Consider the following 19,075-nt stretch of genomic DNA (forward strand, 5'->3'; position numbering starts at 1 on the left):
GGGGGAGGGAGGCAGCAAATCACACTGCCATGAATGCACCTATGCAACAACTTTGCATGTTTTTCACATGTACCCCAAAACCTAAAATGCAATAAAAAATAATAATAATAATAATTTTTATTGCTGGGTCTCCAATTTTCCATCTGTATTAGTCAGTTCTCATGCTACCAATAAAGACATACCTGAGGCTAGGTAATTTATAAAGAAAAAAGAGGTTTAATTGACTCACAGTTCCACATGGCTGGGGAGGCCTCACTATCATGGTGGAAGACAAAGGAGGAGAAAGACATATCTTACATGGTGGCAGACAAGAGAGATTGTGCAGGGGAACTCTCATTTATAAAACCATCGGATCTCATGAGACTTATTCACTATCACAAGAACAGCCTGGGAAAGACCTGCCCCATGATTCAATTACCTTCCACCAGGTCCCTTTCATGACACATGGGAGTTATAGGAGCTACAATTCAAGATGAGATTTGAGTGGGGACACAGCCAAACCATATCATCATCTTACACCCTTTTCCTACCAGCTGAAGAATACTCTTTAGTGTTTTCTTAATGTGAGTCTGCTGGTGGTGAAGTGTCTATTTCTCCTTCATTTTTAAAATTATTATACTTTAAGTTCTGGGGTACATGTGCAGATCTTGCAGGATTGTTGCATAGGTATACACATGCCATGGTGGTTTGCTGCCTCCATCCTCCTGTCACCTACATTAGGTATTTCTACTAATGTTATCCCTCCCTAATCTCCCCACCCCCTGCTATCCCTCCCCTAGCCCCCCACCCCCCAATAGACCCCAGTGTGCGATGTTCCCCTCCCTGTGCCCATGTGTTCTCATTGTTCAACACTCGCCTATGAGTGAGAACATGTGGTGTTTGGTTTTCTGTTCTTGTGTCAGTTTGCTGAGAATGATGGTTTCCAGATTCATCCATGTCCCTACAAAGGACACGAACTCATTGTTTTTTATGGCTGCATAGTATTCCATGGTGTATATGTGCCACATTTTCCTTGTCCAGTCTGTCATCGATGGGCATTTGGGTTGGTTCCAGGTCTTTGCTATTGTAAACAGTAGGCACAATAACTTTTTGGGGTCCTGCCCCAAACCCAGCACAGTATCTCACCCCAGACTCAAAGCCTGTGAGCAGCCTGTAAGCCTAGCACTCAGTCCTGCTTTCCTTCTGCCAGCTGCATGTTGACCTGCAGGATGAACTAGGAGTCTTCTCCCTGAAGGGGAGGCCCACCACCTCGTACATCTACATCACAGAGGAAAACAAACCACATGAGAAAGGTAAGTGTGGGGAAGGTGCTTCTGGAGGGCAATGGATCTCAGTAGCTGTTTCTATAGGGGATCACTCAGGGCCCAGCCAGAGAGGAACGCCCATTCTCATCACCACTGGCCTCTAGCTAAGGCTCGTTCCCATTTTAGGGTTAGTTTTCCTTCAACTGGGGTCTTTATGGATACACATTTCCTGAAACTGGTTCTAAATCATAACTTCTCTCTTCTTTTTGCAGCAAACAAAGCTCACACAGCCTCCTTGGTTGTTTCTCCTGGAGAAACAGCTGAATTTGATGTCTTTTTCCACTCCCAGAAGGTTGGGAGGGTGAAAGGAATCATCCACTTGTCAGTGATCAACAACCAGTATGAGGAGACCATCATCCACATGGTGGGAGAGGGCTATGAGGATGACATCACCTTGGACAACATCCACGGGCTGGTGGCTTCCACCAGTCAGGAAGGCATAAGTATCTCTGAGTTCACAGAGATCCTCGAGGACAATGATATGGACTTGGTGGCAGGTGGGAGAAGCAGTAGTGGGGTGTTGACGAGTGTTGGCTATTGGGTCGTTTGTTTTAAATGAGAGTTAAATTTACATAACAGGTTGGTTAGCTCCCTGAGAATTTAGGACTGACTCTCCTCACTCACTGTCTCACTCTCCTCACTGAACTGTGGCTTACCTGGCTCAGTCATGGCAACCATCCTTCCATTTATTCATATGTTCACTTGAGGAACATGTGTGGTGCACCTACATGTTCCAGGCATGCTGATCCCTGGAGTTTCAAAATTAACAAGGAAGTCTCTACTCTTAAGGAGCTTATAGTTTGATATTCAAATTCCAGTTCAACTAATAGGTAAATAAATGCCTTGCAGTTTTTCCTGTCTGCATTTATTAGCTGGCTGTGTGGGCATTGTCAATCTTGTTTAATTAGAGAGAGTATAGGTTTGGGCCACCTCTAGAACATCTGCACAGCCTCACTACTCAGTGAGCAGTTTGAGAACCTATAGCATCAGCATCACCTGGGAGCTTGTTATAACTAGGGGTTTCAGACCTGCCCTGACCTACTGAATCAGCATCCACATTTTAAGATCCCAGGTGATATGTGTTTATACTAAAGCTTAAGACACGTGGTACAGTCTATCAAGCACTGAAGCTTCATTTAGTTGACATTTTTGGGGTTGGAAAAATTTACTTCATTGTTATCAAAAAGCATTGGTTAAGAGCCCTAATTATATGACTGGCTGCTAAAAAGTGAGTTATAAACAGAGCCCCACAGTTTTTCTAGAAGCTTAATTACAGTCCTAGAATGTACCATTAGGTGGTCTACACAACATGAGTTAAGATCAACGCTCCTCATATACCCGGTGTTTCATCCCTGTTTGAGGCTACAGAGTGACATCTCTCTTATCAAGGATCAAGCAGGAGTCAGCAGTGAATCTAAGTTCAGAACTCAGATTTCATGCCCATAATAGGATTGCCATAGTAAGCCAATTAGAATAAAAGAGTCCCCAATAAATTGGAATTTCTGTTAAACTATAAATAATTTTTAGTATATGTAATCCCAAACATGGAATGGAATTTACTTATCCTAAAAATTATTCATTACTTATCTGTAATTCAAATTTAAATGGAACTCCTGTATTTTATCTGGCAATCTCAATCCTTTATAGTATTGTCTCACCAAACAAATGGAGTTGGGGATCTGTTTTCTCTTGTACAAATGGAGGTGAGGGCTAAGGTGGGTGAATGGATGATGGATAGATGGATAGAAGGATAAATGGATGGATGGGTGGATGGGTGGGTGGATGATGGACAGATGGGTGGATGATGATGGGTACATAGCTGAGTGTGTAGGTGGATGATGGGTGAGTGGGTAGGTGGATGGTAGATGAATGGGTGGGTGGATGGGTGGATGATGGATAGATGAATGGGTGAGTGGATGATGGATATATGGGTGGATGGGTGGGTAGGTGGATGGATGGATGGTTGGATGGGTGATGGATGGATGGGTGATGGATGGATGGGCAAGTGAGTAGGTGGATGGTGGATGGATAGGTGGATGATGGATGGATAGGAGGGTGGATAATGGATGGATGGATGGGGAGATGATGAGTAGGTGGATAGGTCGATGATGGATAGGTGGATGATGGATGGGTGGATGATGGATAGATGGGAGAGTGGATAATGGATGGATGGATGGAAGGAAGGAAGGATAAATGGATAGATGGGTGGATGGGCGGGTAGCTGATGGACAGATGGGTGGATGATAATGGGTACAGAGCTGAGTGTGTAGGTGGATGATGGGTGAATGGGTAGGTGGATGGTAGATGAATGGGTGGGTGGATGGGTGGATGATGGATAGATGAATGGGTGAGTGGATGATGGATATATGGGTGGATGGGTGGGTAGGTGGATGGATGGATGGTTGGATGGGTGATGGATGGATGGGTGATGGATGGATGGGCAAGTGAGTAGGTGGATGGTGGATGGATAGGTGGATGATGGATGGATAGGAGGGTGGATAATGGATGGATGGATGGGGAGATGATGAGTAGGTGGATAGGTCGATGATGGATAGGTGGATGATGGATGGGTGGATGATGGATAGATGGGAGAGTGGATAATGGATGGATGGATGGAAGGAAGGAAGGATAAATGGATAGATGGGTGGATGGGCGGATAGCTGATGGACAGATGGGTGGATGATAATGGGTACATAGCTGAGTGTGTAGGTGGATGATGGGTGAGTGGGTAGGTGGATGGTAGATGAATGGGTGGGTGGATGGGTAGATGATGGATAGATGAATGGGTGAGTGGATGATGGATATATGGGTGGATGGGTGGGTAGATGGATGGATGGATGGATGGGTAATGGATAGATGGGCAAGTGAGTAGGTGGATGGTGGATGGATAGGTGGATGATGGATGGATAGGTGGATGATGGATGGATGGGAGGGTGGATAATGGATGGATGGATGGGGAGATGATGAGTGGTTGGATAGGTCGATGATGGATAGATGGGAGGGTGGATAATGCATGGATGGATGGGGAGATGATGAGTGGTTGGATAGGTCAATGATGGATAGGTGGATGATGGATGGGTGGATGATGGATAGATGGGAGAGTGGATAATGGATGGATGGATAGATGGATGGAAGGAAGGATAAATGGATAGATGGGTGGATGGGTGGGTAGATGATGGACAGATGGATGGATGATAATGGGTAGATAGCTGAATGTGTAGGTGGATGATGGGTGAGTGGGTAGGTGGATGGTAGATGAATGGGTGGGTGGATGGGTGGATGATAGTAGATGAATGGGTGTATGGATGATGGATGGATGAATGGATGGGTGGATGATGGATGGATATATGGATGGATGGGTGGATGAATGGATGGGTGGATGATGGATGGATATATGGATGGATGGGTGGGTAGGTAGATAGATGAATGGATGAATGGATGATGGATGGATGGGCAGGTGAGTAGGTGGATGATGGATAGATAGGTGGATTATGGATGGATGGGAGTGTGGATAATGGATGGATGGATGGGGAGATGATGGGTGCGTGGATAGGTGGATGATGGATAGGTGGATGATAGATGGGAGGGTGGATAATGGATGGATGGATGGATGGATGTGTGTGGAAATAATGGATGGGTGGATAATGGATGGCTGGATGGGTGGGTGGATGATAGATAGATGGATGACAGATGGATGAATGGACAAATGGGTGAATGATGGCTGATTGGGTTAGTGGGTGGAGGATGGATGGATGGGTGGATAATGGATAGATGGATAGGTGGATGGTGGATGGATGGATAGATGATAGATGGATAGGTAGATAATGGATAGGTGGATGGTGGATGGATGGGTGGGTCGATGATGGATGGATGGATGGATGGATGGATGGGTAAGTAGGTTCTTTGAGGAATGAAATCTTGTTATTCAGAGATTGTAGGTTTTTCAAATATAACTATCCAAGGATGGAAAGATTGTATGGGAATGAAGCACTATGCCTCCTTAAGGAAGCAGACCTTCAGTGGAGGCCAGGGAGAATTCACAGCCTTCTGCTTCTAATCCATAGCTGCTCTGGTGGACCATATCCAGTTTGGGGACTGCCACATTGGACACAGCTATAATGTGAGCTTCACAGTCACAAATCACAGCCAAGTGAACATGATGCGGTTTGAATGGCCTGTTTTAGCTGCAGTTACTTTCTCCCCACAGGTAAATAAAAGTTGTTCATAATTTTCTGGAATCCCTTAGGCCTAAGCCAACCCCAGACTGATTGTCAGCCCTTTCCTATGGATGCATGGCTTGGAATGAATGTATCTCAAGCTGAGAGACAGCCCAGGAATCATCCCTCACTTATGCCTGGTAGCAGAGGACACAGTTCATGTCTCCCCTAGTTAAGAGGGAAAGACAAAGAATGAAGTTGGCCAAGATTGTTGCTAGGCTGCTGTCAAGGGGCCCTGTGGGGGCCTGTATAGATGGATACAGGTCCTAGTCCTCCTATCCCAGAGTGTGGAGCTATGTCCTCCTAGGTGTGTGTCCTTTAGAGTATCAGTTCTTCAAAATGCTTCACCAAAGGCTAGAATGGGGGTGATGGGTTCTGTGGACAACTGAGATTTATAAAATGTTTCAAGTTCCATCTTTCTCTTAAAGATTCCTAGTTCCCTTTGGCATGTTATAACCTAGTTAATTTTGTTTTACCTGTAATTTTCTAATCCCTTGTTTTCGCATCTCCACAGCACACAGTTTTGAATTGCTGACTAAAGCTCAACATTGAACAAGGTCTAGGATACTGTTCTAGCATATTGTTGCCTCTGGTCAGTGGTTGATTTCTGTAGACAGTTCACTTCTGAGTTCCCAGGGCACTGGCACACCCCAGTCTCTTCACTGCCTCCTGCTCTGTTGACACACAGCCACTGAGTCTACTCAAGCACAGTACTCAGGGGGGATGGACTAAGGGGGTTGGGGATTCTGCTTTGTCATCTTTAAATCTTTGTACGCTATTAGGGATAAATTTTGCTTTTTTGGAGGGATGTAAAGTTCATTAGGACCCTGACCATTCCATTTCAACGTGGTCCAAATCCAATCTGAAGAGAGCTAATATACCATTTTATTTATAAGTCGAGTACTTACTACATGCCAGACATAGTTCTAAGACCTTGGTTAATCTTCTCAACAATGCTATAAGGCAAACACTATTATTTTTTTAGACAGTCTTACTCTGTTGCCCAGGCTGGAGAGCAGTGTTGTGATCTTGGCTCACTGCACCCTCCACCTCCCAAGCTCAAGTGATCCTCCTACCTCAGCCTCCCAAGTAGCTGGGACCAAGTATGCACTACCACACCTGGGTAAATTTTTTTGTACATTTAATAGAGACAGGTTTCACCATGTTGCCCAGTCTGGTCTCAAACTCCTGAGCTCAAGCAATCCACCTGCCTCGGCCTCCCAAAGTGCTGGTATTACAGATGCAGTGGCCACTGCACCCAGCCATAGATACTACTATTATCTGCATTTTACCTGTGAAGAAACAAACACAGTACAATATAATAGGGTAATCTGCTTTTGTGCATTATTTTTGTTAGCAAAGGGCTAGTCAAAGAAGGCAGAGAGGCCAGGAATGGTGGCTCACGCCTATAATCTCAGCACTTTGGGAGACTGAGATAGGCAGATCACAAGGTCAAGAAATCAAGATCATTCTGGCTAACATAATGAAACCCCATCTCTACTAAAAATACGAAAATTAGCTGGACATGGTGGTAGGTGCCTATAGTGTCGCATCTATTTGGGAGGTTGAGGCAGGATAATTGCTTGAACCTTGGAGATGTAGTTTGCAGTGAGCTGAGATCATGCCACTGCACTCCAGCCTAGGGGACAGAGGATACTCCATCACAAAAAAAAAAAAAAAAAAAAAAAAAAAAAAAGGCAGAGAAAAGCTGCTTATACTTCATTTATATATACACACCACTGGTACACGTACATGCACACACATGCATATATGCCTTGGAAAAACCTTTATTCTTGCCTCACTTTCCGGAGGCGGAAGACTGTTTTATCTGTCAGAAACATGATAGGACTGTCATATATATGGTATATATGTGTGTATATGTATGTGCATGTCCATGTATGCAAAATCATAAATGATTGCATTCTGCAGCCCAAACTGGATTTCCCATATATCTGATATGCTTCAGCAATTCTCAAACATTTTGGTCTCAGGACTTCTTTATACTCTTAAACATTATTGAAAATCCACAAGAGCTTTGGTTTATGTGGATTATGTCTACCATAATTTACCACGCTAGAAATTAAAAATAAGGATATTTAAAAACGTATTTATTTATTTCAAGATATCATAAACCCATTACATGTTAATATCAATACCATATTTTTATGAGAATAACTATATTTTCAAAAATTTGAGTAAAAGAAGTAGCATTGTTTTATGTTTTTATAAAGTTCTTTACTATCTAGCTTAATAGAAGACAGCTGGATTCTCATATCTACTTTTACATTCAATTGGATACAAAACTATATGTATTAGTTCATTTTCACACTGCAGATAAAGACATATCAAGATTGGGTAATTTTTAAAGAAAAAGAGGTTTAATGGACTGATAGTTTCACATGGCTAGGGAGGCCTCACTATCATGGCAGAAGGCAAAAGGCACATTTTACATGGTGGCAGACAAGAGAGAAAAATTAGAGCCAAGCAAAAGGGGAAACCCCTTATAAAATCATCAGATCTTGTGAGACTTACTCACTTCCACAAGAACAGTATGGAGGAAATCAACCCTATGATTCAATTATCCCTCTCACAACACGTGGAAATTATGGGAGCTACAATTCAAGATGATATTTGGGTGGGGACACAGCCAAACCATATCATTCTGCCCCTGGCCCCTCCCAAATCTCATATCCTCACATTTTAAAATGAATAATGTCTTCCCAACAGTCCCCCAAAGTCTTATTTCAACATTAACTCAAAAGTCCACATGCCAGATTTTCATCTGAGACAAAGCAAGTCTCTTCCACCTATGAGCCTGTAAAATCAACAGCAAATTAGTTACCTCCTAGATACAATGGGGTACAGGCATTGGGTAAATACAGCTGTTTCAAATGAGAGAAATTGGCCAAAATGAAGTGGCTATAGGCTCATGCAAGTCTGAAATCCAATGAGGCAGTCAAATCTTAAAGTTCCAAAAGCCCTCCTTTGACTCCATGTCTCACATCAAGCTCATGCTGATGCAAGAGGTGGGTTCCCGTGGTTTGGGCAGCTCTGACCCAGTGGCTTTGCAGGGTACAGTCCCCCATCTCCCAGCTGCTTTCACTGGCTAGAATTGAGTGTCTGTGGCTTTTCCAGGTGCATGATGCAAGCTGTTGGTGGATCTATCATTCTGGGGTCTGGAGGACAATGGCCCTCTTCTCATAGCTCCACTAAGCAGTGCCCCAGTGGGGACTCTGTGTGGGGGCTTCAACACCACATTTCTCTTCCACACTGCCCTAGCAGAGGTTCTCCATGAGAGCCGCATCCCTGCAGCAAACTTCTGCCTAGACATCCAGGTATTTCCATACATCCTCTGAAAATCTAGGCAGAGGTTCCCAAACCTCAATTCTTGACTTCTATGCACCCACAGGCTCAACACCACGTGGAAGCTGCCAAGTCTTGGGGCTTGCACCCTCTGAAACCATGGCTTGAACTGTACATTGGCCCCTTTTAGCCATGACCAGAGTGGCTGAGATACAGAGCACCACGTCATTAAGTTGCACACAGCAGGAGGGCCCTGGGCCACCCACAAAACCATTTTTTCCTCCTAGGCCTCTGGGTCTGTGATGGAAGGGGCTGTCACAAATGTCTCCAACATACCCTGGAGACATTTTTCCCATTGTTTTGGCAATTAACATTTGGCTCCTCACTACTTATGCAAATTTCTGAAGCCAGCTTGAATTTCTCCTCAGAAAATGGGTTTTTCTTTTCTATTGTCAGGCTGAAAGTTTTCTGAACTTTTATGCTCTGTTTCCCTTTTAAAACTGAATGCTTTTAAGAGCACCCAAGTAAACTCTTGGATGCCTTGCTGCTTAGAAATTCTTTCTGCCAGATACCCTAAATCATCTCCCTCAAGTTCAAAGTTGTACAAATCTCTAGGGCAGGGGCAAAATGCTACCAGTCTCTTTGCTAAAACATAGCAAGAGTCACCTTTACTCCAGTTCCCAAAAAGTTCTTCATCTCCATCTGAGACCATCTCAGCCTGGATTTCATTGTCCATATAATCAGCATTTTAGTCAAAGCCATTCAACAAGTCTCTAGGAAGTTCCAAACTTTCCTACATTTTCCTGTTCTGTTCTGAGCCCTCCAAACTGTTCCAACCTCCGCCTGTTACCTGGTTCCAAACTCACTTCCATATTTTCAGATATCTTTATGCAGTGCCCCACTCAGCCTACCAGTACCAATTTACTGTATTCATCTGTTTTCATGCTTCTGATAAAGACATACCCAAGACTGGGTAATTTATAAAGAAAAAGAGTTTTAATGAACTCGCAGTTCCATGTGGCTGGGGATGCCTCACAATCATGGCAGAAGGTGAAAGGCACATGTTACATGGTGGCAGACAAGACAGAAAAATGAGAGCCAAGTGAAAGGGGAAACCTCTTATAAAACCATCAGATTTTGTGAGACTTATTCACTACCACAAGAACAGTACGGGGGAAACTGCCCCCATGATTCAATTTTCTCCCACCAGGTCCCTCCCACAACATGTGAGAATTCTGGGATCTACAATTCAAGATGAGATTTGGGTGGAGACATAGCCAGACCATATCACCATATATCACATAACCTCTGGAAAACTCCACTGTACACTTAACGAGAAAAATGAGAGTGAAGAAGTCAAATAACATCTTTGTATTACTATGAAAATAGTCTTGGCCTCATGGACCCCCTAAAAAGGTCTTGGGGATCCCAAGGTCACTGGAACCCCTTGGAGAACTGCTAGTATACTGTATTCTTCTGTCCACAATTTGTATAGATTGTATCGATTAAGAGTGTGACATTTGGAGCCCAACTGCTTGGGTCTAAATCCAACTCCTCCAAAATTAAGGACCTCAAGCAAGTTACAAGTTTCATTGTCTGTAAAATGTGAATAATAGCTGTACCTCTCATAGGGTTGTTGTAGGGATTAGGAGAATTGTGTAAAGGTTTAGAATAGTGCCTGAAGCAAGCAAGTTTGATAAATATTAATTTTTCTTATTATTATGTTTCTACCTAAGAAGCTCTTGTACATATTTAATTCTGTCCACATACATACGCTTGACTGATGCATTTTTTGCCAAGACCTTTGGCTCCTTCCCTTCTCTAGAATATCACCAGCATGTATGAAGAGTCCTCAAGATTGGATTCTCAAAAATACTAATACCAGGCTCTTCCCTAGATGGGCCACCTCCACCCTGGGTGTGCCAAGGACATATTGGTGACCATGAAGTCAGACGTACCCATCAACCTGAAGAACATGCAGATCAAGTGCAAGCTCTCCAAGATCATGTTTCAGGTCCCTGCAGATCAGGTCCCCGACTGGGATGACCGCATGCGCACAGTCAAGTGGGTGGACGTGCCCAGAAACATGCCTGGAACTCTCCCTACTAAAAGAAAAGTAAGTGGAGACATTAAGCATCAATCTGACCAGACCTCCATGCTTGGATTCCTACTGCTCTCAAGTCTCTCATCATTTCCTTTTTTCACAGAAAAAAAGAAAATGTTACCATTCTATTTGACCTTGATTCCAAAAGTAACAAACCGAATTTCTACACATGCTGCCTGCCATCCATACTCCTTGTACCACATATCTTATTTGGTAGACCTTTAGCTTACATCTTGATAAGTAGTTTAGCAAGTTCTCCCACCTTTTTCTTCTTCAAAAATGTCAAGACTAATCTTTTAGTTGTTTCCTTTCTCCCTCAGGTGTCCAGAATCACATTAGCATCATCTTTGGTTCATGGCAGGATCTCATCTTTGGTCCATGTGTGCCCCTCTTTTATTCATTCCTTGGTTAGTTTTTTTTAATAATATAATACACAAAGATAAACCCATACCCAACACGGGAAGTAGAGCATTGACTACCTGTGTGATTCTCAGCCATTCTATCCCTCTGCCTCTACCCTAGAAGTAATCACTGTCTTGACTTGACTTGTTTGCTCCCTGGGTTTTTGGTTTTTTGTTCTTTTTTTAACCTATGCACACTAAAAGGTATATCAGGTCAGGCACAGTGGCTCATGCCTGTAATCCCAGAACTTTGGGAGGCTGAGGCAGGCAGATTGCTTTAGCCCAGTAGTTGAGACCAGCCTGGGCAACATGGTGAAACACTATCCCTACCAAAAATAGAAAAACTAGCTGGGTGTGATAGTGCACACCTGTAGTCACAGCTACTCTGGCGGCTCAGGTGAGAGGATCATCTGAGCTCGGCAAGGTCAAGGCTGCAGTGGGCCATGATCACACTGTACGCCAGCCTGGAAGACAGCGTGTGGATTCTTTCTCAAAAAATAAAAATAAAAAGTATATTTTTTAGTTTTAGTTTTTAACTTTAAAAAAAGTTATTGTATGTGGTCATCCATATTGTTGGATGTGACTATAATATATCCATTTCACTGCTACATAAAATTCCATTTTTATTTATTCCTTCTTTTGAAAATTATTTGGTGTTTTGCTATCACAGGCATTATTGTTCATTTGGTGTTCATTTGTAAGAGTTTATATTGCTAGAAGTGGAATGGCTGATTTATTGGCTATATAAATGTTCAGCTTGCCAAGATAATTCCCAACTATTTTCCAGAGTAGCTGTGCCAATTTATACTCCTACAACAGAGATCTTATTGATCCACATCCTCTCCAACACTTGGCATTGTCAGACTTCTTGATTTATATCATTTGAATGAATGGGAAATGGTCTCATTATGAGCCTATTTTGCATTTTCCTGATCCCTGATCACAAATAAGCCTGAGTATTTCCTCTTAAGATTACTGGTCATACAAATTATCCCTTATAAGAATGTCTCTTCATGCCTTTGACCCATTTTTCAATTATGGTACTTGCACTTTGTGTCAGTTATTTTATTTTTTATAAACTCTTCTGTTCATAGTATTTGTCTGCAACTATCCTTACCAAATTTATAGTTTATCTTTTTTTTTTTTTTTTTTTGATACAGAGTCTTGCTCTGTTGCCCAGGCTGGAGTGCAGTGGCACAATCTTGGCTCACTGCAACCTCTGCCTCTCAGGTTCAAGAGATTCTCTTGCCTTAGCCTCCCGCGTAGCTGGGATTACAAGCGTGCACTACCATGCCTGGCTAACTTTTGTATTTTTAGTATAGACAAGGTTTCACCATGTTGGCCAGGCTGGTCTCAAACTCCTGACCTCAAGTGATCCATTCACCCTGGCCTCCCAAAGTGCTGGGATTACAAGCATGAGCCACAATGCCTAGCTTAGTTTATCTTTTCTGTTACTAATTTTAATATCTTCAAGTTTATTAATACCTTCTTTTATTTATTACTTTTTGGGTCTTATTTTTAAAATTCTTTCCTCCCAGAAAGATGTTCGCATATATATTTTTTAAGAGTTTTGTTTTTTGATATTTCAGCTCTTGGCCCACCTGGATTTTATATATGTTGTGAAGCAAGAATCCAGTTCCATCTAGATGACTAATCTTGCTAGATCCCTTTTTCATTTGGCCTCTCTGTTCCCTAGTGGTCTGTCAGAACTTTATTGTCATATAGTGTACCTAAATTTCATATTTGCCTAGAATGTTTCTGGTCTCTCTAGTCTATTCCACTGTCAGTTTTTCTGTCCCTGTGCTCTGCATCTCTGAGGACACAGCTGCCTTTTTTGCAGGTGATAGAGACGGATCCTGAGCCTGCTCACTCAGTAGTAGAAGAAAACTACCCAGAACTGCAGCTTCAAATCAGTGCCAATGTGGATTTTGCTTCCTACCACTGCCAAACAAGAGATGTGTGCTTTAAGGAAACCTTGGTTTACCAGACCCGAGTGTTTGAGTGAGTCATCAAAAGCCTCATGACACTAGATGGGAAAGCTCTTTCATTCCATCATTCACTCACTCCCTCACTCCTCAAACATCTGTTACTACAACAGTATCTGCTAGGCATTGTATCTGTGTAGGATGCACCAGAGTGTTGTCTTAGGTCCAGTGAAACATTCAGCCCACAGAGCTATTGAAGTTCACACTTGAAATCAAGATATAGGCCAGGAAATATAGTCTACCAGGAGGGTGGCGTCAGGCAATCCACTTTAGTCGGAACAGTCCTTTTTACAGCAGCCTACACAGCCACCCAGGATCTGTTCTTGTTGCCCATGCATCAAATGACAACCCAGACAGTATCCACACTAGTGGGGATGGGGTCCATCTAAGCTTAAAAGCCCAGGCCCAAAAGACCACCATTTTTCCTAACCACTCTGTAGATATATCTTCTGGGATCCCTGCAGAGAATATGCCCAGTTACAAGAGTCACTACACTCAGAGAACCCCACAGCTATGGCTTCCCTCTAGGTGGTCATAGTTCCTCCTGGTGCATATATTATTTACTCATCAGGGGCCATTTTTAGTATAAACAATATCATCTAATAATACAACTGACTTTCCTCCTTTATCTAGTTTCCAAGGGAACAGAGCTAGAAAGGTAATTCAGAGTCGAATTTATCTTTGAGAAGGAGAAAAAGTTACATTAACCCTTCACCCACACTCAGATGCAGGGACTCAGGGATGCCATGGGCCCTGCCTTCAAAGAGCTCATCATCTGAGGGTGGCAGCAAGGGGATGGTTAGAAACAGGAAAATTGTTCATTACAGCATGGTGTCATATGCATGAAGCAAAGGGGTATCTAAGGCAGATAAGAGAGTCAAGGAAGGCTTCCTGGACAAGGTAGTTTCCCAGCTGAACTTTAGAAGACAGATAGGAGGTCACCAAGTAAAGAAGTGAGAGTGAAGGGCTCTCTCTAGGCAGAGAGAACAACATGTCCCACATATACAAGGACAAAAAAGTAAGCCACTGACATTTCTACTGTATACAAATTAATAATTAGCTCATTCAACTCATCATGCATTTGTTGAATTTTAATGTCTTTGGAAATTACAAAAGAACCAAAAGATAAATGTCAGGAGGTGTGATCTTCTGCTGATGGCCATTTCACCTAAAGCAGGGGTCAGCAAACTGTGGCCTGTAGCCTGTTTTCGTAGATAAAGTTTTGCTGGCTTGTGGCTATGCCCGTTCATTTATGACTTGTCTGTGGCTGCGTTTCCATACAAAGGCAGAGCTGAGTTGTTGCAGAGACCATATGGGACACAAAGCCAAAAAACTTACTATCTGGCCCTTTACAAAAGTTTGCCAACTCCTAAACTAAGAACTCTTTTTATGAAAAGTACTCTGTGCCACTGAGATTTCTCCACTTTATAAAAATTGTCTTTAGAATAAATACCAGTGCTCATAAATTCACAAAATAAACACAAGGCCCTGTGGTCAAGGCACTTGATTTCAGGCATAACTGAATGGTCTGTCTACCTGGACTAGAGGGTGGAAATCTAATCTCTACATCCATCCTACCCTAGACCTACCCCTCACCCAAACTCCTAACTCTTACTACTCCCCTAAAACCAGGAAGGGCATGTGTATTTATTTTCTTGTGCCAAGGCTTTATCTTTCTGCTCTTAACTGTGATCAAGTTTAATAGTGATTCCAGGAGAGAAAAAAACAAAATAAAACAAAACAAAAAAAACTCTGTCTCCCTGTTCCTGTCTTTTTTTTTTTTTTTTTTTTTTTTTGAGATGGAGTCTCACTCTGTCACCCACGCTGGAGTGCAGTGGCATGATCTCGGCTCACTGCAACCTCCACCTCCTGGGTTCAGGCGATTCCCCTGCCTCCACCTCCCAAGTAGCTGGGACGACAGGTGCCCACCACTACGCCCAGCTAATTTTTGTATTTTTAGTTGAGACGACATTTTGCCATGTTGGCCAGGCTGGTATAGAACTCCTGACCTCAGTTGATCCACCCACCTTAGTCTCACAAAGGGCTGGGATTACAGGCGTGAGCCACTGTACCTGGCCCTGTTCTTGTCTTAAAGCAGAAAAATTTGAGGCAGGAAAAGCCTCTGCTGATTCAGAATTTGAGTTTGAAGTAACTAAAATTCAAATCTCTCCCTCAGTTGGGAAAGGAGTCACAGGCAGGGGTCAAATGGCTCTGATCACAGGGACATTGTTTCTTTTTTCTTTTCTTTTCTTTCTTTCTTTCTTTCTTCTTTTCTTCCTCTTTCTTTCTTTCTTTCTTTCCTTCTTCTTTTTTTTTTTTTTTACGAGTCTTGCTTGCTGGCCCAGTGGCATGATCTCAGCTCACTGCACCCTCCATCTCCTGGTTTCAAACAATTCTCATTGATCAGCCTCCTGAGTAGCTGGGACTGTAGGCGTGTGCCACACCTGGCTAATTTTTGTGTTTTCAGTAGAGCTGGGGCTTCACTATGTTGGCCAGGCTGGTCTCAAATTCTTGGCCTCAAGTGATCAGCCCTTCTTGGCCTCCCAAAGTGCTGGGATTATAGGCATGAGCCACTGTGCCCAGCCAGGGACATTGTGTCTGGTGGGAGATGATTCAGGAAGGGAGGGCCTGTAGAATATGTTCCTGAGGGAGGTGGTGTCATGTGAAATAGATCTTGTTTGCTCTCTCATGGGGGGTTTTAGGATTGCTGTGATGCATGCTGAGAGCTCATTGCACAGGATGTTGGTAGAATGCAAAATGCTTTTAAGTGCTAAATATTTTTTATATTTTTACTTTTAATCACTATGTATATATTTTATTGTTCGAGTATGTCACATGCATGATTTCTGATAAAATTATCTAAAATGTACCTTTTAAAAGTATTTAAGAAACAAAGTGATATGACTTTAAAAGGTTAAGTATAGTATAGATGGCATGCAGCCAGGACCAAAATCACCTGCAGCACATTTCTCAAATCTGTTCCCTGATCAATTTGCAGGTTTGACATGACTAATTCAGGACGTGTGCAGCTGGAATTCAGCTGGGTCTCAGAAGATACCTCAAAGGCAGTCAGCTTTGCAAAACAAGATCACCAAGGTAAATTTAATGGCAAGTAAAACCCAGGGCCCAGCCTGAGTCACCAGTCAGAAGAGTCTTGCTCATGGAGAGGCCAGCACTGCTCACAGGGCCTCCTAAGTAGCTAAAGAAAAGCAAAGCAGAGATCTTGTGGTGTCTGCGGAGCCAAATGGCCTGAGGGACTCCAAAACTTACTTCCACCCTCCTGGAGTCTGGACTCTGCCCCTGCACTAGGCCAATGCCCCATCTCAAGGTAACTAGAAATCTTGTCTCTTAGGTCTTAACCTGGGGGGAGTTTATAGATCCCTTGGAGAAACTGATGAAAGTTATGAATCATTTTCCCAGGAAGATACACACCCATGTCCGAGTCTGCAGTTGGTACATATGAAACACTAGAAAAGGGCCCAACACTTGGTAGGCAAGTTATTATTATTATTATTATTATTATTATTATTATTTCAACTTTGGAGATGCACAGACCTTTTGAATGGGTCACAGCCCCTTGTCCCTGGGTCCCCAAACTGTAAGTCCCTACTTTAGAACAATGATTATCCAAAAGATTTGTTCACAGCCCATTATTCTAGGGCACAAACATCTTCTTGACCCAGCCCCTTGAGCCAAAAGGAAAAAATTTTGAAAACCCTATGGAATAAATAGAAATCTTTTTCATGAGTCTCCTGTAAGCTATACGAGCAATTCTCTACCTCTGGTGCCCAAGGTTAAGTACACCTGGTACAAAATGTGAGTCCACCAATCCCACAGAGGGCCCATAAGGATCTGTGAGTGGCCTGCCTTCCACCTGCTTCTCACTGCAAATGCAAAATATCACCCACTCCCTGTCTGCCCCCAGGTTCTGCTCAAAAAGATCAGCTTAGTCAGGTCACAATGCACACGGCCAGCACCCTGGACAGCGCCATGGACCACTGGACTGGAGGTTCCCCACAGCCCTTCTCTGTGGAGCCCTCCTCCGGAATCGTGCCTGTGGGGAAGATTCAGAAGCTCAAAGTGAAATTCTCCCCATTGGACATTGGAGACTTCGAGAGTAACCTTTTCTGCCAGTAAGAAAATGTGCTCGTCATAACCCCCTTCTTGGCAGGTGCAAAGCTCTGTGGCTCTTGTCCCCTCTTCTGTCTAGTGACTGCCACCATCCTTTCTGGCCCTAGACCCCTGCACAGTCCCAAATTATCCCTTTTCCCTTTGGAAGAATCTAAAGGTCCAGCCTTTAGAGAAGAAGGAGAATTTGGTCTGTGTCCTGCTCATCAGCCTCTCTAGATGCATCTTACTTCCCAACTGCATATAGGATTCCACTGAGCAACAAACTGCTGACAGCCAGCTGGGTTTTGGTCCTTGTCCAAGCATGAACTTGGGAAATCTTTCTTGTACCTTCTCTGAGACTCATTTTCCTCATACATAAAATGCAAATATAATACCCAGCTGGTAGAATTGTTGGGAAAGTTAAATGAGTTAATTCAAATAACTCACATCAGTGCCTGGCACATACTAAGTACAATAAACATTAGGTGATGGTGGTGGTGGTGATGGTGGTGATGGTGGGTGATGGTGGTGATGGTGGTGGTGGTGGTGGTGGTGGTGGTGGTGATGATGGTGGTGGTGGTGATGATGGTGATAGTGGTGGTGATGGTGATGGTGGTAGTGGTGATGGTGGTAGTGGTGATGGTGGTGGTGATGTTGGTGGTAGTGGTGATGGTGGTAGTGGTGATGGTGGTAGTGGTGATGGTGGTGCTGGTGCTGGTGGTGGTGATGGTGGTGGTGGTGGTGATGGTGGTGATGTGGTGGTGATGGTCATGGTGATGGTGGTGGTGATGGTGATGCTGGTGGTGATGGTGGTGATGGTGGTGGTGGTGATGGTGGTGATGGTGATGGTGGTGATAGTGGTGGTGATGGTGGTGATGGTGGTGATGGTGATGGTGGTGGTGGTGATGGTGGTGATGGTGGTGGTGATGGTGATGCTGGTGGTGGTGGTGGTGATGGTGATGGTGGTGATGGTGATGGTGGTGATTGTGATGGTGGTGGTGATGGTGGTGGTGATGGTGATGCTGGTGGTGGTGGTGGTGATGGTGGTGGTGGTGGTGATGATGGTTGTGGTGGTGGTGGTGATGGTGGTGGTGGTGGTGATGGTGGTGGTGATGGTGATGCTGGTGGTGGTGGCGGTGGTGATGGTGGTGGTGGTGGTGATGGTGGTGCTGGTGTTGGTGGTGATGGTGGTGGTGGTGGTGATGATGGTGATGGTGATGATGGTGATGGTGGTGATTGTGATGGTGGTGGTGATGGTGGTGGTGGTGGTGATGGTGGTGGTGGTGGTGGTGATGGTGGTGGTGGTTGCGATGGTGGTGCTGGTGTTGGTGGTGATGGTGGTGGTGGTGGTGATAGTGGTGGTTGTGCTGGTGGTGGCAATGGTGGTGCTGGTGGTGGTGCTGCTGGTGCTGGTGGTGGTGATGATGGTGGTGGTGATGGTGGTGATGATGGTGGTGATGGTGGTGGTGATGGTGGTGATGGTGGTGGTGATGGTGATGGTGATGGTGGTGGTGATGGTGATGCTGGTGGTGGTGGTGGTGATGCTGGTGGTGGTGGTGGTGATGATGGTGGTGGTGATGGTGGTGGTGATGGTGATGGTGGTGATGGTGGTGGTGATGGTGATGCTGGTGGTGGTGGTGATGCTGGTGGT

At 44.0% G+C, this 19,075-nt stretch overlaps 1 protein-coding gene across 1 annotated transcript in view; it reads left to right on the forward strand.

Annotated features, from left to right (window-relative positions):
* The window catches only part of HYDIN (HYDIN axonemal central pair apparatus protein), a 490,708-nt gene that overhangs the window by 424,533 nt on the left and 47,100 nt on the right, over window positions 1–19,075 (forward strand). The window contains exons 64-70 of the mRNA XM_064383265.1: window positions 1,190–1,292; window positions 1,517–1,801; window positions 5,369–5,511; window positions 10,722–10,940; window positions 13,170–13,330; window positions 16,313–16,410; window positions 17,240–17,447. Of these exons, the coding sequence (XP_064239335.1) occupies window positions 1,190–1,292; window positions 1,517–1,801; window positions 5,369–5,511; window positions 10,722–10,940; window positions 13,170–13,330; window positions 16,313–16,410; window positions 17,240–17,447 (1,217 nt within the window). The remainder of the gene's footprint in view (window positions 1–1,189; window positions 1,293–1,516; window positions 1,802–5,368; window positions 5,512–10,721; window positions 10,941–13,169; window positions 13,331–16,312; window positions 16,411–17,239; window positions 17,448–19,075) is intronic.

This window comes from Aotus nancymaae, unplaced genomic scaffold (assembly GCF_030222135.1).
Source record: "Aotus nancymaae isolate 86718 unplaced genomic scaffold, 86718_ANA_hifiasm-v0.15.2.pri h1tg000030l, whole genome shotgun sequence".
Lineage (NCBI taxonomy): Eukaryota > Metazoa > Chordata > Mammalia > Primates > Aotidae > Aotus > Aotus nancymaae.